This window comes from Haliaeetus leucocephalus, unplaced genomic scaffold (assembly GCF_000737465.1).
Source record: "Haliaeetus leucocephalus isolate CR32 unplaced genomic scaffold, Haliaeetus_leucocephalus-4.0 Scaffold2, whole genome shotgun sequence".
In the NCBI taxonomy this organism is placed as follows: domain Eukaryota; kingdom Metazoa; phylum Chordata; class Aves; order Accipitriformes; family Accipitridae; genus Haliaeetus; species Haliaeetus leucocephalus.
Window position 1 is genome coordinate 10,136,726 of NW_010972438.1, and position 24,677 is coordinate 10,161,402.

General features: G+C 41.0%; 1 protein-coding gene across 1 annotated transcript in view; it reads left to right on the forward strand.

Moving 5' to 3' along the window:
• The window catches only part of FHIT (fragile histidine triad), a 443,079-nt gene that overhangs the window by 352,534 nt on the left and 65,868 nt on the right, over window positions 1–24,677 (forward strand). Inside the window, exon 5 of the mRNA XM_010571031.1 lies at window positions 1,149–1,217. Coding sequence (XP_010569333.1) covers window positions 1,149–1,217 — 69 coding nt within the window. The remainder of the gene's footprint in view (window positions 1–1,148; window positions 1,218–24,677) is intronic.

The window sequence follows — 24,677 nt, forward strand, 5'->3', positions numbered from 1 at the left end:
AGAGTGAAAGGGGAAAAGATAAAAGAATGCTTTGCAATGTTGTAGCTGAACTTACTGCAGAAAACCAGATAGATGAGCGTTTGTTTGATTTCCTAGTAGAGTTTGAGTCTCGAGAATCTTGAATTACCTTTCCTATATGGTATGAAGAGACTGTCATAATCTCTTAACAGAAAAAAAAAATATAGTAATAATACAACATCAGTGACAAGTGATATATTTGCTTTCTTGTCCATATTTTTGTTCTTTTTCCCCATATCTCATCAGCATTTGTGACAAAAATACATTGCCCCTCACCTCCCTCGCATACCAGATAGCCCAAAGCTGCCTCTGCAGCTTATGGTCCTTAGCTCTGCTCCCCCCCCAAGCGATGGCCTTGCCATCAGGAGAGTGGTGCTCATGCTTCAGGCTCTGCAAAACTGGGCTCAGAATTCTTGTGCCTCATGGGTTTGGGACCACTTGGTGCACTGGAGCCCGTGTCCCTGCAGGCGTGTGTCCCCAGCACGCACCTCATACCACTGGGGGCTTCAGCCTGTTATATTTGGGCTACAACCTCCTGGGGGAAAAAGCAAAACTTTAAAGTCTTTTTAACCTTGCAAAAGATATTGCATTAGCCGTGCTGAACGGCCTAGTGTGTGTCCTTTTCTGAGAGCCTTTCTACCTCCGTGGTATCTGTTATGTACCGTTGGTTCCTCTGTCCCCTGGCCTGTGCAGTGCAGCACTGAGCCCAGGGCTGCCCACGCGAGCCCTCTGCCCACGCCTGCTGCAGCCGCGTCCCATCACCAGCACCTTCTTATTCCTGTCAGTTTTGAAGTCACAACACGCAGCTCCAAGGTACATTGTCATTTCAAAGCTGTGGCTAAATAGTCTCTGACTGACAACTATGAATAATTCCACAGAGCCTCTAAACTTCCAGGCATTTCACTCTGAAGCTCATATAATACGGCAGAGCTACTCTCTCATGTTTTTCATCTTTTATATTCTCCAAAGAGTTGAGATACAGTTATGGAACAGGTTAATGTATTTTCCTCTGAAAATAATGCTGTGGGAGCCCGTGCGTGGTTACTTGTATGTGTTGAGAATAATGCTGACAATCCAGAAAAGAAAGTCATGAGCTTGATAATCACCATTATTTTGTTTCACGTTTTCAGCATGTTCATGTCCATGTGCTTCCAAGGAGGGCCGGAGACTTCAGCAGGAATGACGATGTCTACGAGGAGGTAAGGACTGCACTCCATTTCTTTTTCGGAGTTGGTTTTGCTGTTAGAAAATCATCTTAATGATACAGGCCCTGCCTTGAGTGGAAGTAATTAATGGGGTGTTCGCATCTTTATTGGTTGCAAAGACCGTGTGGTAGCACCAAGACCTATACTGGGATTTCCTTGTGAGCTCCGGGTCAATCTGTGGTCACAAAGGGTCCTGAGGGAGGATGCAGTTGACATCTTTGGTACTTCAGTCTGTCACCACACACAGAGTGAGGTGACATCTCTACCAATGGTTGTGTTCTCTTATTTTGAGGGCGTAAGGAAAAAGAGTGACCACACGGTTAGCCTGGCATGTAGGGAGCATGTCCTACCCCATCTGCTAGACCGGGTGCCAAACCTCCCCCTTCCAACAAGGGAAAACACAGGCAGCTCGTTACAACTCAATCACAAATTGCCTTCTGGCCTGCTTTTTGTAGGGCTCTGCTCAGGCTCTGGACAAATCACACTGTAGCCCCAAAGATGAAAATTAAAGAGCAAGTATGCATATACATGTAATATATGCATGTGCGCAGATTGTACGGCAGAGCTGGGGACATAAGCTGTTCCAGTGTGACTGAATTACTGGCTTTTGTTTAAATGAACAATTGTACTGGCATTAACAAAAAGTTTTCCCCAGCTTGACAGCTGTCACAATGACTTAATGAAAAAATCTCACTATTGTTAGAATTACGGATGGTTCTTAGTGGGTTTGGTAGGATCCTCTATATCAAATATGACATCTCCTTCTCTTTCTGAAAGTAATTAATATAAACTTGTTCAGTGCTACTGCAATACCGTCTGCTTGAAGGAGAATTCATGACATTTTCTGCTTTTGTATTTTTTCCTTTGTGATATATACATGATGACAACTCCCCACTCGCAAAAAAAAGGTACTGTATTTTAAAGTTTACTAATGACTTAAATGCACAAAAGTCATGAAAAAACTTTATTATTGACCAGTTACATGAAGCGTAGAGACCGAGAACCCCACTAATAAGGGTAAAACCTTATAATGAGACTGCTGAGCAAGGAGATCAAATGAAAATACATGATGGCCATCTTATATGCTGCTGTAGTTAAAAGCAGTTAAGTGAGGCAACTTGAAAGTTAACACCAAAAGGGTTATCAAGCACTGGAACAGGCTGCCCAGGGAAGTGGTTGAGTCACCATCCCTGGAGGTACTCAAAAGACATGTAGATGTGGCACTTAGGGACATGGTTTAGTGGTAGACTTGAGAGTGTTAGGTTAACGGTTGGAATTCCATGGTCCCAAAGGTCTTTTCCAACCTAAATGATTCTATGATTTTTTTCTTTTCAAATGTGTTAAGTGGTTTTAGATGCTGCACCAACCCACAAACTGTTTCCATTTTCGTCCTATTTACAATTCCATTTTCTTCTTTTTAAACACATTTATTTCTCCCTTGTTATATGTAAATAGAAACAGGCAAAACTGTTAATGAACTAGACTATACATTTAGCGCTGTTAAATGCAAAAGGGTGACAAATTGGTGAAAAATATTTTTATCTTGTAATTTTCAGTTATAGTAATTGTAGATGTTGCTTTTAGCAGACATAGGAAGCAAAAATATTTAGACACAGATGTGATAATATATCTTTTAGCAGAAGAATGTGTAGCCTTGGAGTCTAACCAGCTGTTCTTGAATAACACAGAGCTAACTTACGCTTTTGTACAGACTGTAGCTGAACAAAGATTTCATTTTTTTTAGGATGCCAGGGAAAAAACCCACATTTGATGCTATAAAAAGTTTGATGCAAAGTTCTGTTGCTGGTTGGATTGGAGGATAGAGGGGCTTAAGCAGTATGCTATTATAAGTGGATAAACCTATTTTGAGAAATACAAGATGGACAAATTATTGAAAATACAGCTGACTTTGGAAACCATTTGGAGCTTATGTCAGTAAGACAAAAATCTTTTGATGTAATGCATCTCTGTGTTGTACCAACAAGACATATCCCTTTGTCAAGAAGATCTTTTAGAAGATTTAGGAAGACATGTAGATCATGGTGGGGCAACAGGCTGAAAATCTGCAAGGGACAGGGTACCATTAGGTGAGATGTAGGTGCTAGAGAGAGCTTTAAATCCATTGTCCATGAAATTTGTACTTAGGACAATCCAAAACCTGTTTATAAATGGCACTTCTTTTCCATATATTTGAGTGATAGATGGAATTGTAGTTTAGGCAGCAAAGACCACCTTCCAAAATCATCCCAACAGCATTCTCGTTCTAGTATGTGACATGGAGACTGATTAGCTTCCCTTAAACAATTTGTGTAATTGTAAAGCACACCCAGGCTAAATTTTGCATCTTGTGGTGCCTGGTTTAACTTCTGCAGCTAAAGGCTTTACAGCTATTGGGTGTAATTTTCACGGATTCTGGATCTCAGCTCTTCTTCAACACATCTATCGCAAACCCTTATCTACCTGTAAATGCCTTTGAGCTCTCCAAGCTCTGCAGTTGTCATCTGTATATGCTCAGCAGATTGCTGATAAATCCCATTGCTCTGTGAGTATTTGACAGTGAAAGGAATGCCCAGATGTTGAGACATCAGTCCTCTTAGGAGACTTCTAGAGTTGAGACAGCTAGAAAGTACTTGCTGTCTCTTACTGTGTGTTTTATTTCTCCCATTCAGTTTGGGATTGACCACTCACCTGATTGAAAAGACAGAAAAAAGCATATCAAGTTGATCCCTGCTTAGTCTGTTTACTAGGCTCTGGTATCTTCAGGCTTTTTTTGGCTATGAAGCTCTGACATAGCCTCGCCTAAAGCAACGTTTAAGTGTTAAGAGTATGGTATATCTTTAGCACTTGGTTTTTAATAAGGTTGCTGATGGACACTAATGTCTGCTGGTTTCTGGATCCATATTTAGAACTTCAGTACTGGAACATTGTAGAAGGGATAAAAGAGGGCCTGACACCTATTCCACAGCACCGTCTCTAAGGCGTTTCTTGGTGGAATATGTCGCTTAATATTTTAGGTTTCTGTACCTCAGTGCATATGAAAGAAGTCACTGTGTGATTGTTCTAAGATACAGAGAGAATGATTAATAATGAAAAAAAATCTGCATTGAATGTTTTAGATGTATTTCTTCTGCATCTTTGTGGGGCTATTTCTTGGGAGAGTATTTCCCAGAAAGTGTTAGCTATCCGCCCTCTGGGCTCACTGTAGTGGAAAGTTAAAGGTATAGTTTTTCAGCTCTTACATTTTTCTGCAATTATTTGAAACCTAATCCTGCAAGTGTGCACATGTCAGAGTTAAATTGGTCTTAACAGGTTTTTTTTTCATAGGATCAGGTCTTTCATGTTTTACTATTGCTGGACTACTTTTCTCATCTACATCTGAGTAGTTCTTATTCATTGATTCACTTTTATTTCTTGGACAGCAAAACTATAGCAGCTAAATCTTAGGAAAACTTTTCATTAGAATACCTCTTTATTCCTCTATGTTTTCTGTTCAGTTTAAAATAGATTAACGTTTTTACATTTATTAATCAGGGAACTTAAAGGCCTTGCTATCAAGGAGTTGCCTGCTTTGAAGTAGAGGAGTTTTTGCTACTGTAAGGGCATGTCACAGTAACTGATAAGAATTTGGTATGAATGAACACCTTTACCGTAGAACGGCATCCTGTGTTGTTGCAGTCAGCACAAGTACTACAGAGTTGTTGGAGGTCATCGTGTCCAAGACATTCAAGAACATTATCCTGAAATGTCTCAGCAGTTTCACACACTCAGCCATCTGTGGGCAGTCCTCATTCAGTGTGTGTTTGTAAAGTCCATAGCACAGCCTGTCCCTGGTCTCCACTGAGTGGTTAGCCATTACTGCAATATAAATAACATTCATCATCCTTTAGGTTGGCAGGTAATAGCCGTACTGGGCCAGAGAGTATGGGGCTTTCTCAGAAAGGAAGACTGAATCAAAAGTCCACAATACCGCAGTTATGAGTACTGACCTCAGTAAGTTAATTTTGAGGCTGACAGCCTTGGATGGGTAAGGGCAGCCTGGCCTCTCAGTGAAACCCTAGGCATCCCTGGCATGCAGTGATGTGTTTTGTGGTGCACACTCCTGTTCCTCCCCAAATTCTGTGTTTCACTTGGTGGTTGCAGCCTGCTGTAACAGATGCAGCTGCAATAGCAACGCACGTCCAGGGCTGCGCATGCAAGGCAAAGAGTGCCCATCCCCTCGCCAGCTTTGCTTTCGTGCCCACCTCATTTCCTCGCCTGTCTTTGGTTCCCAACCTAGGCTGGAGAGCACTGAAAATACTGTAAAAGGGGAAAGCATGAGTGAGAGAGGTTAACCCAAACCCCTGTGTCTCCATCCCCGGCTGCCTGCCAGACCTGCGTCATGGACCTCTTGTAATGAGCCTGGATGAAACTTCCTAATGTGAATTCTTCACTAACTTAAAGATTTTGTAAAACACAGGAGCCAGCAAAAGAATTCGCTTCATGCTGTCCTCCTTCCCCTCTGGCATTCAGGCAAGCAGTGAGAGAGTCACTTAGGGAAAGATATTTTGACTTTGTGATCTCACTCAGCACATTATGTTAAATCATTTCAGCAAGAATACCTATTAGTAATCATTTCCAGTTCCAGGGAGGATGAAGGAGGCATTTTGGCATGTGACTCAAGAACCTGCTGGGCTGCTTCTTCAGGCTGGCAAAACAGGGGAATCGTGGTGAATTCAGAAGTTTAGTCAAACAAGCCTGAAGTTTAATTCTCCGTGAGTGGCTTTGACTGTGACATGCCTTCACTCTGACCTGCAGACAGCGTCTCGTGTGCTGCTGGGCGCGGAGCCTGGTGGAGGGCTTGAAACATGCACAGCTGCGCTGAACTGTTTGAGCTGCTTCCTACTTAAAGATAAGGTATATAATGAAAAGATAAATAAGCCCTAATCCAGGTCCTGCTAGACAAAATGGAAAGATGCCCAACAGCTTATGTGAGTATTGGATTGAACTATTCATGAAAATTAACGGCCTGCAGAGCTAATAGGCTGTTCCTTGGCCTCAGAATTATATTGCACCTTCTGGGAACATATTGTAGCCTGCTGGTAGATCAGTCTGCTGCATCTGAACTCCCTTGGGGCCAGACGCTGCTTTCTTTGCACCCTGCATGGGTAAACCCATGGAGAGGGAAGGAAGTAGCACAGAATCTAAATTGGTATTTTTTTTTTAAAAAAAAAAAGCTCTGTTTTTCCCAGGTACAAGTTTATTTCTCTATCTTCTGATGTGGCAGCAAAGAAATTCTTCCCAGTAGGCTGTGGATTTTATCCTGGTCTTGCCAATGTTGCTCTTTCTGACTGAGAGCATCAGAGGAGGTTCTGCTAGCCAAGGAGCATAAGCCTTTCCCAGTTGCTTCATGAGTCTTGTGATATTATAGCGACTCCAGCAGGGCAAGTCAGTTTAACTGTGCATGAATATTTCCAACTGAGAGTATTGCAGCAGAAGCTAGAACTGTGCAAGTAATTATGGTTTGGATTTAGTAGCTGAACAGACAAAAAGGCATTTTGAGTTGACCTGAAACATTTTTTTTTTCCCCCATCAAGTGAATTTCCTTTTTGAGTTAAACAGGACGATGTGTTTTCTGGACCATAACATTTTATCTGATTATGATTTGAAACCCCCTGGAGACTGCTGCCATGCCCTGCAAGCTTCTTGCGTGTGCCCAACCTACATAACACAAAACTGACAACTTTGTCAGTAGGGTCCAGCAGGAATACTGGGAGACATCCTATCATCACATATATCTCCCTAGATGGAAACCCCACTGTTTGTGGTATTTTGTGCCCTTTCCAACCCTGTGAGGTATTTCTTAATTTGATACCTGAAATCTCTGAAACCTTCCTGTATGCTGCGTACATTGCTGCACTTAAGATAGCAGGATATCATAATCAGATCTGATTAAGAGCCATTTCATTCACTGATATCTTCCATTGGATCTAGAGAAGTGGAATCAGCTCAGCTATAGGAACGAATTAGAGGTAGTTAGAAGGGTTCCCATTAAGGCAGCCATCCCTCATGAACACACACATGCCCTTTACACCTAGACTTTGTCAGGAAGGTAATGTACATTTGGCATTTTGCATATCATCGTGTAGTCTCATTGCCCTCTAGCCTGGCTCTGCATTCCATCACTGCTCTTGCTGCTTCTTACCCTTTCCTGCCGCAAGGTTTCTACGGTCGTTTTCCTTACAGGTAAAAAATACCAGCTTCCAGAAATTGCTTCCATTTAGTCTGTAATATAGCAGAGACAAATTATTGTGACCATTACAAAGATCTCTTGGCCCCTTCTGTAGGATGTTTACTGTGTTTAGCTCATGGAGTGTTTGCTCTTTGTGTCCTTGATGGTAGTTCATTGGCAAGCGACATAGTGACAAAGAGCCTCCAACCAAAGACAAGTTGCTGATAAGGGGATTAAAGCGAACATGGTCTCTCAGGCCCGTTTGCTCTGTCAGTGCTTGGACTTGCTTAGCTGCTCAGGTGCTTCTTGTGTATTCCCAGTCCCGGAGGTAAAACTGTCTCCAGACCTCCACTTATCCTTTGAAACATGGTGTAAGCTGAATTCATTCTGGTGGGGAGAACATGCCCCATTAGTATCCTAGATACCCAGCTTTTTGGAATTGATGAGATAGATGTAAAGTAAACAAACCTATCAGGGAGTTGGCATTTTCCAAAGACAGATTTTTCTTCTCTGAACTGAAATGTTGCCATAAACTTAAAATGAAATACTCCCTTGCGTTCTGTTTAAGGTTCAGGATATGGGAGCAGCTAGTTGGTAACCCACAAACCAAATCACACGGAAATCCAATGCACTGCACAACAGATGACTGAAGCAATTTATTCTGCCAATAGCAAGAGTTTGGAGAATCCCTTGTCAATCCATAGGTCTGGTTCTGATATGACCAGTAGCTCACAGTGATCCAACCCTCTGACCTGCATGCAGCTATGTAAAGATGCTATGGCTTTAGCTTGTGATCCCACAAGGAAAGAGCTCTTTGTACACTGTAGTCTGGGACAGTTCCTTTATCTGCTGTCTTGTAAATGTGGATCACAGTATTTTGAGAGATCAGCTTTGTCTGGTGGAGGTTCAAGTACCAGGTACCTGGGAGTGATCATCTCATAGGAGACACCATCTGAACTGCTTGTTGTTGGCAGTTTCTTTGGCTCACCCAGCACTGAATCAGCAGCTTCAGTCATTTGGATGCGATGCTATCTGTCACTTTCTAAATACGACTCTTGTAAATGAAGGTGGAGGTATATTAATGGGGCCAAGTGTTCTTCCTGGTTGGGAAGTAAATAAAAGTCTCATGGGATGGGTTTACCAATATCTGCAAGGTCAAGTTAATTTATTTTTTTAGTCGAAAGAGCGAAAAAATATATAGATATGAGAAATAAGCATTCCAGATATGTGCTTATATTCTGGGTTTTGTTTTGGGGGGGGGGTTGTTTTTTTCTTAAAAAGCTTTCTTCTTCCTTTATATATTTGCCTACTCTTTTCCTCCCTTTTTTTTTTTTTTTTTTTTTTTTCTTCTTCTGGGGAAATAAAAGTATAGAAGGAAGCTGAACTGAAAGAGTTAGAAAAAACTGCCAATACTCCTAAAATGGAAAACAGAGAACTGAATGTTTGTGGTTTTCAGAAACCAAAATGACATGCTGACAGTTTAAGTTGAAACAAAAATCGCCAAACCTCTTATATAGGCAGTTTTAAATAAGAAATCATTTATTAAAATAAAAGTGAAAATTATAAAGTCTGAAGAAAAATACTTCTTTTTTAATAAACATGTATTTATACATTTCCATATATGCATTTATGGGCATACACTTATAGGCATACACATACGGACAGAGTGGAGGGCTCAGAAGCACATGGAGTACTTATTTCGGCCCACTCTAAGATGAGGAATAATGCTGCATTTTTACATTTTCTATTGTAGCATGCTATAGCTATGTGTTTGGGGGTTATTCATAAGTAAATATCCATAAAACTTAGTGTTTGTGGGAACTTATGGACCTTCTGTTTTCCACAGAAATGAATGGGATTTGAGCATCTACATCTCTGAGCAAGATCTGATTATGTCATGCCTTTGCTCAGTATTTCTGCTACAACAAGCATCAGTGAAACAGTTAACAATATTGAAATATAAATTGCCATTCTTGAGGCTCCAGAATTAACACCTTTTGGTTACCAGCTTGCTGTGGTTTCACAGTTAACACCTCACCTCTTTCTGTAGAAGACAACACTTTACATTACAGCTTGTGGTCTGGCAAAAATGCTACAGAGTTTATCATAGGCAAGTCTCAGTTTCATGCATTTAGAACAGTAGCTAAAAAATTCATTGCCAAAGATAGATCAGGCCCTGTTCTGTACCATCGTTGCCATATGTTAAGAAGGACTTAATGTGCATGAAAGGCAAAGGTACAAAATTACTTTAGGCTAAATACTGCAGGAAAAAGGCTTCCCTTTCTAGAGGCATTTGCTCAAAATTATTTTCTTCTCTTTTGGGCCCTGATGATGCAAGTACACAGGCCAGTTGCTGGGATGGCAAGGGCTCAGGTCTCCCGTGGGCAGACCTGGTGAGGGATTAAGCCCATACAATATCAGGAAGAAAGCTGATGGTAAAATGAGTACAGAATGAGAGTGGATGTTAGCTTTTGTTGCAATGTTTTTGCCATGAAGGTAGTCCAAAGGGACCGCAGACCTGTTCCCATACTCAGAAGGAAAATGTTTATTTCTATTTCAGAAAGGAGATTTTAACAAATCATTGCAGCAGCGTGAAAATTTAGTGTGATAGAGTGTCAGGATAATTATACACAATTTGGTTTTATTTAAGTATGTTAAGCACCATTGTTTCTTTTCCATGGTAAGGATTGACTTGAGTGCTAGGTTGCAGCAGTTTTCCTTAATTGCTTTAATCCTTGGCCTTAAGAAAATGAATACTTTAAATTTACACTTGTTAAGTATACTGCTAATGAAGAAAAGGCTTTAGCAATCTTTGGCAGACCAAAACTATATGTAAAAAAAGAGAAAGCAAAGAGAAAAAAGAGAAAGGGAGAAGCTAATCACCAAACCATTCTGTTAATGCTTATTTTAATCATCCTGCCTGCCCTTCCTGGCAGACAGAGCCATTAGGCTGCAGAGGCAGGAGGCGAGCTATCACCATCAAATGGCGCTGATGTTGAGAATTGGGCCCAGGAGTACAATTTGACTTGTCAGTTTATATAGACATAAAGCTTCATTGTTGTGCACAGACACAACTGGCTTTTTAAAAGTCTATTTCTCTCCTGATGATGTGAGAATCTGCTCACCTCTCTCCTACTGTTCTCCAGCCCTCAAATTTATTAGATAGCGTTTATAACCCTGCACAGGGTTTATGTGGTACTGCAGGGTCAGGTGGGCTTCAGCAGTGCCAGGAGCAGACCACAGCACCCACACTGCCCAGCTTCGAACCACAAGGGACCCATCAGGGTGGGGGGAGTGAAGAGCTTTGACTCCCACACTGGGTGATCTCTCCTTGCAGGGAGCTTTAAAATGTCCACATCACTGCAAAGGCTTCAGAACTGTTAATTCTCTGTGGAATTAAGTCTGTGTTTTAAAACAGGCAGGATGCTCAGAAGAAGAGAGGAGCTAGCAGTGTTTCCTTGGGGGGCAAAAATGAAACATCTCCAAAATGTAATTAATTACCGGAAACGTATGATCTGTTTTCAAAAACAGCTCATGTTGCTATTTTCCATGTATAAGAAACTTTTATCCTTCTGACAACTAACTTGTGTGCTAACAACTTCTTTTGCCTGAAAATGCCTCCCCATGTTGCAGGGAGCCACTGAAAGGGTTTCAAGTAGCGCAGTGCAGCATTTTTCCCAAATTTCAACTTTTGCATTCTGCAAAATGGAGACAGTGTTTATTGGGGCCCACATTGAGCAGCAGCATTTAGTACTTCAAGAAGAAGCAAGCTTCAAAATCACACTTGACTAAGTTGCAACCTAGTTATAGCTATTCGAGCACAGGTATTCCAATAACCAGGGAAAGCAGGGAAATAAGGCAGCCTTTGTCCCACACTGCCCAGACAGTTGCAGCATTGTATATGGGGATGGCAAAGAACTTCCTGCATTTAATTGCAAAAACTGATCATGAGTTTGTGGTAAACGTATAAGCAAATCCAACTAAACATTTGTATCTCCCTCTTGCCTACATAAATTACTTCTGTGTTTTGGCACCTTGCTACTAGGGTTTGTAATCTCTGTGGGAAGGTATTGCAATAAATATAGTTTTTAATGGAAGGCCTATTTTTAGAATTTCTTTTTTCTTGAACGATCACTTTTTTCTTCCTTTTCATAAGGAAAAAGTCTATTCTTGTTCATTACATCAGTGTCTTTGAAGTGGGAAATGCACACAACTGCCAGGTCACGTACAGCATGGGAGTTATGCAGGGTTTTCTTCAGCTGAAGCATGATTGTGAGCAGTAATTGAGATTAGCTCCCTAGGAGAAGGGACTCTTCTCTCCTCCTGATTTTTTTCTCAGGAAAATAGTTGCACTTAATGCATTTGCGAGGAGACTCTAAGTGCTAACGTACTTTCTTCCCATAGCCCTGCCATTTCTGTGGCAGTCTTACTGAAGAAATAACAATACATAAAACTGCATGAACACTTAAGGTCTTAGGTGTCTGCTTCCACTGACACTTTCAAATTTTCTATTTGAAGACAATTTCATTTCACACTTTTACATCTGAAGTGCCTGGTTTTGGAGACCTCAGAGTATTTTTTTTTACATATGTTAATTAAGTTTCCTACCAGCTCTGTGAGTGCATTAAGTAATAGTACTTGCAGGTGCGATGCAGAGAGGTGAAGGGACATTGTGAAGGTATGGAGTGAGTCAAGGTAAAGCTGCTGAGTGCAGATACATGTGTGAATCTCTGAACAGGGAAAAGGAGGGAGGTGGATTTATCACCGATCTACAGCTACATGGAGTAATCCAACATGTGAAGTTCATGCTTCCTTGTAGGAAACTGTGGCCCTAAGGCAGCCGATAGATATCCTGAGATGTCCTCCCCAGGTCTGAGCAATGTTGAAAACTTGGATGACTCTAAAGAATTTTGCTTCAACTTTTTTCTGGAGAATAATACTTCTGGCATTTACAAAATCAGACTGTTACCCGGGAGTACGCTGGCTTAATTCAACTAAGGCCTGTGAGCTGTAGCAATTGCTACTGCCTGAAGGTGGATGCCTCAGGTATTTTAACAAGAGGTGACATGTTCAGCCACCTGTAGATAAGAGTGGTTTTACTAGGGCTGGGGGTCTGCCTTCACTGGTGTGGTGTCTCCTAGCAAATGCTTAGGGAAAAAATTACAAGAATGAACACATGTATGGAGCGTCCCAGCTTTTTTGCTGCAGGAAGGCACATCCATGGAATCCTTTGCCATAAGTGGATTCTCAGGTGGAGTTTCCTAAAAAAAGATAAGCAAAACAGCTGGGGCCTTGCCTGCCGTTGACTTTCAACAAGAGTCAGATGTCTAAATGCTTTAAAGACTTTTGAAAAGCTATCCCTTTATCCTTCTGTATTAGGTTGCGGTGAGTGGTATTGACACCCAGTAGGATGTTATTGGCATGTGATTTTCTCCTCTCATCTTGCACAAGGGCATGAGGCAGAATTGCCCTCTGCTGCATGTGAGCAGAGGAGCTTTGGATTGATGTATCAGCACTTTGTGTTTCTGGGTTGCTCTCGTGAACATGTGCAGAAGGAAAATAACAGTAGAACAAGGACAGTTCCCAGGTTAGATAATGTGCTCCATTGATTAACAGCCTTTACTCCACTTTTAAGTGCGGTAAACATAATGAAGCTGAGAACAATCTGGTGTTTTTCCACCACTTTTAGCAACCTCTTATCATTTTAAGCTGCTGATATTTCTTCTCCGGTACTACCTGGTGATCCTTTTTGTGCATTTATTACTGTTGCTTCTTCTCAAGAAATAAATTTGCTGAGAGTAAAGAAAGTTGCTCATTAGGGCAATGTAATTAAAGGAAAAGTAGACATCATGCCAAGTTCCGTTTTCTCTACAAAGCGCCACCTTGGAGATTGCCTGAAACTCAATTACTCGTTGCTATGCTTATTAGGGAGAACAATGTGCTGAAATGATCCCTACTCCTAATAACCTTGTTTTCCACATGTGAATCATGTTAATACTTTTTTCTTTAGTGCCTTAATCACCATGTATAAAATGGGTCTATTTCTAGAGGGAGAATGGGGAAGGTGGGCCATGTGGTGGGTGTTCTCTGAATTGCCACTCTCTGTGGAGAGTTTCTTGTTTCCTGCTGGTGCACAGTCATTTTTGTGTGTTGTTGTTTTCTTTTAATTACATAGAACAGCATTTATTAGCAAATTACATCTTGATAACCAGTTTTCCTCTGGTGAAATGAAAATGTTCATCTTCTGCCTTGCTCCCTTCCTTTGGGGGAAGGAGTGTGCAGTATCTTCCATGTCTCAGTCTCTTCTGCCTTACTGCATCATTTCACCAAGACAACTTCTGCAACAGAAAGCTGCCATTAACACTTGCCGAATAATCTTGTTCCGATAGCTAGTCCGGTGCCCAACTTTTCTCCCCAGCATGCAACCCGGAGATCTTTCCACTGTCCTCCAAATATGGTGTCTTCAGCTTCTGTGAACAGGCTGTTCCTATAGCCCCCAAAAACTTGTGTGCCTCTGCATCGGGCTGTGTTACAGGGACCTGTGAACAGCAGTCTTCTGTCAAGGGCTTTGGAAGAGACCCGATACCATGAAGGAAACATGATGTACTCCCATCCAGCCCACAAGATACATACCTTCCTTAGCTCTGTGCTCAAGCTTATCCTTCTAAATGCACAGGCAACCCATTAGCTGGATATTCCAGCAGAAGTGAAGGACAGAAGTCTTAATCATAGTAGTACGTAGGGCCAAAACTGTCATGGGAATGTGGGGAAATTGCCTGAGGTTCAAGCTCTGTGGTGGCCAAGTTCATCTGAGTACCAGTAAGTTCCCCTGAAATTCTCGGTCAAAAACACCATAAGCAATCATAAAATAATTGTGTGCAAACCTCACTTTTGATCAGAATTGTGGATGGAAGTGGCTGAATGTTGAAAATATCTAAGGGAGAGAGAGGGAGGTCACTTGTTCATAAGCAAAAGAGAGATGAGCTCAACTGAGAAAACTTTGCTCCTAGTGTGGAAAAGAACTGGAGAAATGTAAGGCTTTTCTCTCTTTGGTGCATGTCCATGCATATGAAGAGGAGGCTAGTCCAAGTAGCACCAGTGTCATATATATCATGTAAACTACCAATTATATGTTATATGAATACACTGTCCCTAAAAAATGCTCTGTGTTTTCAACTTAGAAGGAAATGCAGGGCTGTATAGTTAACTATTCCTTCTCCCTCCTTCATATCAGAATATTTCAGTCCTTTTATGTAGAGTGCAACGGGACATGATTGAAAAGGGAAGTCCTACCCTTTGATGTTTATTTGTTGCATTATCCACTTTTCATGGCTCTATTATTCCAGAATCCTATTGAGCCATTCATCGCTGAGTGGAAATCTCCACTGCTGTCAGTAGGGAATTTCTGCCTCTAAATCACATAGCTTGGCCCCTGTTACTTAACTTGGGGCCAGATTATCAAAAGTGTTGAGCATCAGCTTTCCAAAGGCTTAGCACCTCCCAGTGAGGACAGATTTTCAAAACTGCTCAACACAGAGCAGCTCCTATTGTGGCCCTTTAAGGACAGATTTGCCAAAGAACTCAGCAGTTCCCTTTCACCAAGTAGCTGAGCCCTTTCCAAAATCTGTCCAGCTTTGTTTAGTGCCGAGCTGGAAGGTGAAGACTTTTGAAAATACGGCTTTTAGCAAACTCTCTGATATGGAAAATACTAAGTTACAAACATCGGGAAGGACTTGAAACAAGTGTTTGAGAAGAGGCAAACCTCCATGTTTCAAGATGTGCCAATTTTTATTGACTGATAGAGGGGCTGGAAGAAAATTTTGGATCTGAACAGGTTTTCCCATAATTGCCCACTAGGAGGTTTCCTGCGCATTCCCCTGCAGCAGCTGCCAGGCAGGATGCTGGAGCAGAGCACCGCTGTGCTGAGGCAGCGTGGCAATTTCTGTGTTCCCAAAAATGCATTCACTTAGCAAAAAGTGATTTGCAAGCAAAGTAACACAAAGCAGCCATTATTCTTCCACCATCCTTCCCGGGGAACAAAAGGGAAAGGAAAGGAAAAAGGAAAAAAAAAAGGAGAAAAGATCCATTTGCACCTCATAAAAACAGGTGGAGGGGTTTTTTTTAGGTTTTAAACCCAAGATTCCCCTTGCATGCACTACCCTGCCTTGCTGTCCAGAGAGGCTTCCCTGATGTGGCTATAAAGAAAAATCTGTGCAGAACAGCCTGCGTAACCTGGGAAGTTTATGGGTTAATAGGTGACCTGAAAGTTATTGCAGGCAGATGACAATGGAGAACGTGACGCGGAGAGGGTATTTCATTGTATAAAAATGCAAGACATCGGGCTTTAGCCCAAGGCAGCGTTTGAGCTCCTTGGAAAGTAGTTCTGATAAACTTCTGTGTTTCAGTAAACTGAAACTGCATGTCTTGCATGTGTCTGCTGGAAGATGGGTGTTTCACTCCCATGTGGGAGCAGACAAAGGAACGCTAAAGCCTCAGCAGCCAGTTTGGGACCTGGCATCGTCCAGTGCAAAACACCCATGTGTTTGTTTTTGATCTCTGGAGCTGCACGACATACCTAGAGAGCCTTGGCACATCTTTCCTTCAGTCCTCTGAGATTCCCTGTGAACTTAGGATGTGCTTTTCCTTTGGTTATCCAGCCCCACTTGCATCTGGTTTCACTTCAACATAAGTACTTTTTAAAATACTGAAATTGATGAAAAAGAAATAAAGCAAAGGGGGAGGAGCAGGCTTGGTAAAAGCCTTTATCATTGTTACAGGACTGTGCAGCTCCTGTGATTACCCCTTGCCTTGTTCAGCAGTGTATAATTTAATGATTTCATCCAGGGCATGCTATTAACTTTCTTTTCTACTTCTGCAACCCCAAAGCTCATTCATTCTTTTTACTATTCCTCACTTGACGCATGTGTATGTGTAGGGGGAGGGCAGTGGCTAAACTAGTGTTATGGATTTCATATCTTTGCTTCATCTGCCACATTATAGCAAATGACAGTTGATTAGGTCTTTCTATAGATCATTACCAATTGTTTTCTACCTTGCAGATAGTGCTATTACAACAAATCTATCATATCCTAGAGATCCTATGCAGCTTGTTATTTCTGCGTGATTTATTGCACTCGCAGTAGAAATGTTGTTAGCGAACGTTGGGGAAGCAGTGAATATATTGAGAAATATCAATGTATCCTCATGTTCTAGCTTGCAGTGACAGTCAGTGATCCATCTCACTGACACTTACCTTGTTAACATTTTGATCAGATGGCAAATTTGTCATTTTTCATGGTAACAAGTATAAGTTTGTACAAGAATTGCAGAAACATGGGGAGGAAGATAAAGGGCCCCTCTCTTAGTTTTTCCCAGTGTGATGTAATCAGTAATCTTTCTGGAAAATGAAATAATTACTTTGTGAAAAAGCTTATCCACTGGAAAGTGTGCCAGTGTTAGGAAGCTCAGATTTCTCTTCATTTGAGGATTGAATAAGTTCTCTTTGCAGCCATTACTGATACTTTGATTAACACACCAAATCAACATGAAATGATAATATAGAACAAAAAGGCTTACAGTCAGATTTCCTCTCCTTAATTGTAGTGGGGAACACAAAGATCTTGCAAGCAAAAGTGAAGGCATTATCTCTGGGAACAAAGGAGTACAAAATACTGCAAACACGATGTTGCAAATTTCTTCTAATCCTCACAGTCAAAGCTCGCTCTCAGCATTGCTGTTGGCTCTGCAGCTCTCCCATTCCAAAGCGTGGGCATGAAAACTGTGCTCAAAGCACAAGTGGGAAATTACAGCCCCTAATGTAGTAGAGTTGTCTCAAGGTGCCAGTTACTCATCTGCACAGCCCACGAACATCGAGAAGAGGGCAACGAAAAGAGTGGGATGTTGCCTCTCGGAGCAATACAGCTGTTCATCGTCTCTGCGCATGGTGTTAATAAGGGCTTGTCCACATGAGAGATTGTGTAGGGCAGCACTGCTACAAAATCAGCCTGGACAGAGGATATGTGCATGACTCAAGCATCAGGTCAGGACCAAACCAGACTAAACCCAACAGAAATAGCCCTTCTTCCAAGACTTGTATGAAAGTTGCTTTCATTCAATTATTCTTCTTCTGTTTCATGCATTGAAAACTTCTTGGCTGCATTATTTCAAATATCAGTGAGCCACAAATGGCAAGTGCTATATGTAATCTCAAAGTCAACATAATGGAAAAAACAGGAGCCAAACAAGCAGTTCTTCATTTTGACCTGATTGCTTAAAAAATACAAACTAGATAGATCTTGAGAACACTTGGACTAGAGTTTTGTTGAAATGATACAGCTTTTCAGTTTCATCTTCACTAAATGAGCAGGGAGATTTGATCCTTAGCTGGGTTTGGTTTTATCTTGTTGCTGCTTTTTTAACTTTCTTTATAATGCATTGTCAGGATGTAAATGTTTTGAACGTATTATTAGAAAGGCTTAGATTGTATTCAGAGGACGCACATGGAAACTGAAAACTGCTTCAGTTGTGTCACTTTGGTCATAACAGTACAGCTTTGAATTGTTTAATTCTTCTAACGTTATGCATAGCAATGCAATAGTTCAGGCACCACAGCACTCGAGCAGCGAGTCTTAATGCTCTGCAGCAATTTGAGAAAGCACAATGTCATCTACTAGAAGGTCTAATTGTTATGATTAATATTTAGCATAGGGAAGTCTATGTGGAAGGGCACAAGTTACATCTGCTTGCTGAATTGAATGAATTACTGATTTTTCATTTCCTTTTATTTTTAGCATCCTGTTGAATAGCGGAAAATGTATGAGTACATATTTGCTATAGCAGTATCTCTTGGACTAAAGGCTCTGCCTCTTAGAAAGCCACTCTTCTTATGCCTGGTCCAAGGGAGCAGGTGGGCAGCAGCACATTTGCTGATTGCTGAACTCTGAGCTGAGGATCTCTAGCAGGCAGGACATTTAGGTGCACCGGAGTTGCAGCTACACCAGCGTGCAGAGACTAGACAGATGCAGGAATAGGGCTGGTAACATGACGGGAGACAGGCGTGAGCTCAGGCAAGTCGCAACGGGTGGCTTGCTTTCCTGAAACCAATTGCAACAGGGCATCTCACTGATGAATCGGGGCCTGACGGCACAATCTTTCTTTTTAATATTGCTGCACCATAAATACAGCTGCCTGATAATTCTGGTCACTTAATAAGTGCTTCTTCTCACTGAAAACAAAAAGACTTAATTAAAAAGGGAGAAAAGTAGTTAATTTTCAACCAGTATTGCTGAAGGAAGTTGGGCAAAATGTTTTCTGGGAGAAAAAGTAGTAGTGAAACAGGTGCAATAAGAATAGGCAGTGAAGTAAGTTTAAGAGAGCTGGTTGACAAGATATTGCTGCAATTTGTCTTTTAAGATCACACAGAGAGCTGACAGATTTCTCTAGGTCTTGGTGACATTCATATAAAAAAAGTTTCCTAAATCACCAGCTGAAATTTCGGACAATGGTTTCTGATAAAGGGATGTCGGAAAGCTTCACCTTCTGAAATTGGTGACTCATTTAGCATTATCCCCATTGAACAGCTGAGATCTTCTGCTTAGGAAGGGAGATGAAAAATTATCTTCTGAATGTACCATATTGCTTCCGATTCCAGAGAGGAGAAGGGAATTAATGTTGAGGATGGTGTTGCAGTAATTAGTTTCAGATGCAATGGGCTGAGAGTAAATCCCAACAAGCAGCAAGCAGGGGATTCACCAGCAGAGCAGCTGGAGGGTGGTCCTTTTTTTTTAGGATATGCAATCAGTGTTGTTCATCAGTGTTTTGCTCCTTAATAATTAGAGCAAGATTAAAAAAAAAAAAAAAAGCAGAGCAGATTATTACTGGGAACTCATTTATGGCTGTATCAGGAGTTAATGTTAAACTCTGAAGGTGGTTAACACTTTTGACTGAGATAGCATATGGGGGTGGTTAGTGCCTGATCGTGGGAATGCAGACCGCCAGCTTCTGTTCAGTGCATTGGGAGATGAGGACATCTGTGCTCACACAGGCTCCTTGGAGTCCAGTCCTGTTCCTATTTAGACCAGTGTGAAGATATATTAAGCTTGGTTGGCATTAAACTGGGCTCTTGAATTAAAAATTCTCCAGTGAGTACACATGACACAGCTGAACCCTCTCCTCTTTATCTAAGTAGTGGAGCTCCTCCTCTTGGCCCGTTGACATCTCTCTTCTGCTGTCACTGATACAGAGGAATTTCCTGGGCCTGAATCTTGGCCCTCTTGTGCACCCTGTTTTATTGGACCATGAGTTTTGCTAGTTCTTTGCAGAAGACTGTATTATCATACTGTGTTATGTGCTGGAAAATTGTGCCATCTGTCTCTTATAGGAGTTTTGTTCAGTTGTTTAGGTTTTACCTATTTCTCAAATATAATTTTTAACAGTCAGCCCAACTTGTTGGGGTTTGTAGGGAATGAACAAATGTGTTTGTCCTCAAATTTCCATGAAGGAAGGCTTTCAGGTAATTGAAGGCTTAGATGGCAAAGTTTTGCTACTTTTGCATTTCATTTAGCTACCATAAAAAAACAAAACAAAACAAAAACCCACCACCACCTACCCACCAAGAAAGAAAGTGTCGTTTAGTGAATGTCTGTGGCTTCTGATGGCTTTGGGTAACTGGTTGCTAATGGGCTGGAAAACCTGGCAACAGACTTGCAGTGAGGGCTTGATCCTGTGGTGATCCAGAATAGCAGTTATATGGACTAGCAGTTTTGATATGCATAAAGCTAAACTGCAGTCCATTGCACCTTGGGATGCAGAGATCAAAGTATCAGAAACTTTGAGAACTGGTAAGGAGGCTCCTTACTACGACTTCTGCATTTGGAAAGAGATTTCTCTAGGTTGAACACAGCTCATCTAAGAAATCTGGTTGAATGCCTCGTGGTTTCTCAGTTCAGACCCATGTCTGTAGTGCTGGTGTTTCTCCTCACCCTCCCATCTTGACAGTGTGTACAAGATAAAAGGGAGAGTGAGCTGGGGGCTCTAGCAGGGTAGCCCTGTTGCCTTTGTCGAGACAGCAAGGTCAAAGATCAGCCAAGATGCAGTTCTTTGACTTCAGCTCTCAGGCAGAGTTTGCTGAGGTCCCTGGCTGGTAGGGCTTCTTGCCTGCTTTGGCTACTGAAGCAGTTCTTTCACGGTAAAGGCTGGTTTCATCTAATCATCAGTATGCTAGAAATGCTATGACCTCCTTTTTAATTTATTTGTTTTACCAAGAATTGAAAGATTATTTCAGTACAAAACTGTAAGTTGCTGGATTTCTGTGATTTCACCTCCTTCACACATCCTCAGCCTTATTCATAGATATCTGACAAGGAAGTAGCAGCAAGTGTGAAAACAGTACATCTTGCCAACAGTAAGGTAAACCATCAGCAAAACAGTATTTTTGTATGTGTGTGTTTATTTTTTGTTTCTGGCATCCAATATCAGTAGGGAGATTTTAATGTGAAGAGAAAATGCCTGAACAGGGTGTTTGAAAGCCAGATTCTTACCCAGGTGAGTCAGAAGAACACTGAATTCAAATGAGGTTATAGACAAACACTGAGTTTTGGTCATTGCAGGCTTGACAGCCCACTTACAGGAGTTCACTGGCCTTTGCTAATGGAAATTTGGTAATGTCCTATATCTCTAATAGCCATGACTTTATTTTTTAAAGAATTTGAGGTTGCTGTGGCAGAGAAGCCCATACATTGACTTCTTGCTAATAGTGCTTAACACTTCTATGAAACTTAGCTGTATTTCTTCATTTCTTTATTATGGGAATATTACAGCCATGACACTGCTGAAATGAGGATGTAATGCATTGCCCCCCCTCCCATCCCCTCATTTTCCACTTCTAAGAATACTTTTGCATGGGAAAGACGGACTTACTTTGTTGTAGGCATGAGATATATCATTTGGCCAGGATTCACAAAGAAATGAAAATGGATTTGCGGAACTACGGTGGGTTTTATGTTTGCTTCTTTGCTTTTGTGGTGGGCTGGGAACTCTGTAGCATGAGCTGAGTGGTTGCCCAAGTCTGTGTGGTATTATTTGTCTGCAAATGCCAGATTGTCTTGTCAGGAAATCAAACCCACACAATATACTTTCATTGCCAAGAATTATGTAAAGTTTTTTTTGTTTTTTTTTTTTTTTTTTTTTCTTTTTTTTTTCCAGAATAGGAGTTCTACTACTATCTTTGCTTTGCCAGGATCTCATGCTTCCATTTCTGTTCTGGCAGGACCAGCCTGACTTTGTTTTGCCAAGAATAATGTATGTCACTTCTGCCAGGATTCTGACAGCACTTCTTTCTTGCAGAGTTGTTATCTAAGTTTTTTTACAACAGGTGGGGAATGATGGTGAATCTCAGGTGCCCAGTGCATAGATTGTGTCTGCGGGTGCCGCAGAGAACCTGCACATTGCAGGTCTTTTTGTAGAAAACTTCAGAAAGTTGGTTTAGACAGCAATTTAAGCCTGTGTTTGCTTAGTGTGGAAACACACAAATTTGTCTCATTAGAAATTATTTCTTTGTCTTGCTTGAGACTGTGTTTGTTCCACTAACATTTTTATTAGGGATTTGATGCTTGTTTCTTTGGTGTCTTTATGCTTCAGATTTAGCATTCTGGTGTACTACAAAGATAAGTAAATCTCTGCCACCATTTTTCAAAATATTTACTACTAGAAGATAGTACTTAATTTAAAATAATGGTGTTGGCTTTGCATATCAGAGCATGTTGAATTCAAAGGTTATGTGGTGTGTACAACGGAAAATAAGGGGTTAAGGCAGAGATGTTCACTCTTGCTGTAATTACCGGGATGTCTGCCTGCATACCAAATGAATACCCCCAATTGGAAAGATTTTAAATAGGCTGGACTGGAGACATGAAAAAAAAAAGATGAACTGATGGGAACATTTTGTCAGGATGATGGACTGAAAAATACAGCAGGTATTTTCTGTCTTTTAACGTATAAGGCTGTGTAATGCAGCTTGGGCTCTCCCACCTGAGGGGCACGTGTGCCAGTTGGCACGAGGCTCCCCTCTTGCTTGGCATGGCTGCCTTTCTGGGCCAGCCCTACTGAAGGAATGTGATTTGCTATGAAAAATGTGTTGATCGGGCTTGACTTTGTGCCACCAGGCAGATTAGCAAATTGCTTCGTCTGCCTCCCGTTGTTTTATCCCAGCCAGCAACATCTAAGCCTTGATGATTTTGCAGGTCTTCATTAAAAATAGCTGTTTCTATATCTGATTACTGAGCCCCATCTGGGGAGAAACGAGCCTTTCATCTGTGTATTATGAGCCCATATCTGAGCACTTTGATTCCATAACACAGTAAAACCAGGCAAACTTTCTGTTCAATTGCTTTTCCAGCTCCTCTCTGAGTTCTCTATGAGCCCTGCCCCTGTCCTCAGCACTTAATGTCTGGGGTTAGGGCATTTTTTTTGTTTTTAATTGCTCTTTTACTGCGAAATGCAATTTCTGTAATTGGTTACATAACTCCAGGGTTTTATTTTAAATTAATCTAACTTTGCAATCATTCTACATATGTTGCTCTTAACATTTGCCTATTATTTGGATTAATTTCACTAATTTATCACCACTGTTTAGATATGCATTGTTTTTATAACACTTGCAACTGAGTTAAAGCACACTTGTTGGGCTAAAGGCAAAGTTTGCTTCACTAAATCAAGCAGCTTTCTTTTCCCTCTCTCTTACTATATATTTACTCAGGCAGGTTTCCCCCCGTGTGCTCTGGTAGTCCACTGTAAAAATGGCAAATATTCTGGTAAATAAATTCAAATTATTGTTATTATAGAGGAAAAGTAATGGGTAATGCTGGCATTTTCTTTTCTTTTTTTTTTTTCTTTTTTGTCAAATTTAAATTATTCCTTAATATTTAAATACCTAATTAGCAGCCAAGCTCTTTCACCTGAGGTTAGGTCTAATATTTCCTGGTGGCAGTACTGAGAGGAGTAGAACTGATGATTAGCTCGTATTTCGAGTTGGTCCCCTATTCATCTCCCGAGTCTAAAGTCAAATGGTCGAGTTGGGATAACCCAAAAGCCAGTACAGTCTGTCCTCCCAAGCAAGAGCTGCGTCATCAGGTGCCTTCTTTACACACAGAGCAAATGGAGATATTTAATGGTGGTGGTGATCTCTCATCTTCCTGTTTTCCCACTAGTGCGTTGTACAGAGACCAAGCAAATACATAATATGGGAGTTATGGGCAAATTACTTTCTTAAAGGAAAATTTCCTTTGAAAATGGGCTTCTGCTGTAAACAGGCTGTACCTCCATGAGTACAAATACAGAAAGAGAAACAGAAACATTGAAATATTTCACTGGATATATATTAAAGCTGTCTTTAGGGACGTGGAAGAAAGGCTTCCTTCTGAATGCGCATGAAGGGAATAGCACACAATTTATTGTTCGACAGCCCTGGCCAAACTCTTTTTAAATGAATAGATGCATATATTTCTGGGATTTGGCATGTGAAAAACCCTTGTGGGATATCTCTTTGGGTATGCGATAGTATTCATATAACAGATACCGAGACCAACCTTTTCTCGGTTGAATAATTCTTCCATTGATGGTCACGCTGCAAACAACAGAAATTTGAGTTAAGGGTTTCTCCGATATGCAGTAGAGAAGGTAGCTCAGGTTTTCCATTGACTGTTAGCAGGGAAAGAGGATTTACATAGTTACAAAAGGATACAGCCTAGATTAATAAAGGACAACTCACATTCCATCTAAACTGAGGAACAGTGAGGATTTTTCTCGTAGCTGATCAATTCAATACATGTAAAATGACCTTTTTAAAAAGAAATAAACTGATTCCCTTAGATTCCACTCTTAATCGCATGTAATACACAGTGAATTTATTTTGCTATAGTGTTAACAGAGATTGCATATAGTTATTTTTCTTCCAACATGTGGTGCTTTGATGATTCCTCACAAATTGCAATTTTTAATCTTAAATTGAAAATGTGTCCAGAAATTTAACTAGACCCAGGCTTGCACTGTAGAAAATAAAGAAAAGGATTGCAGCTCTCATAAACCCTTATCCATGAGTAATTATCTTGTTATGTTAAAGTGGTTCTCCTGAATATTAAAATAATTAGGACCAACAATCTCAGCAATACTTTCCTCAGATGTAACTGGCAGGAGGTGTTAACTAATTAAATGTATTTATATTGCTGGCTGGCTAAAGAAAAGGATGAAAC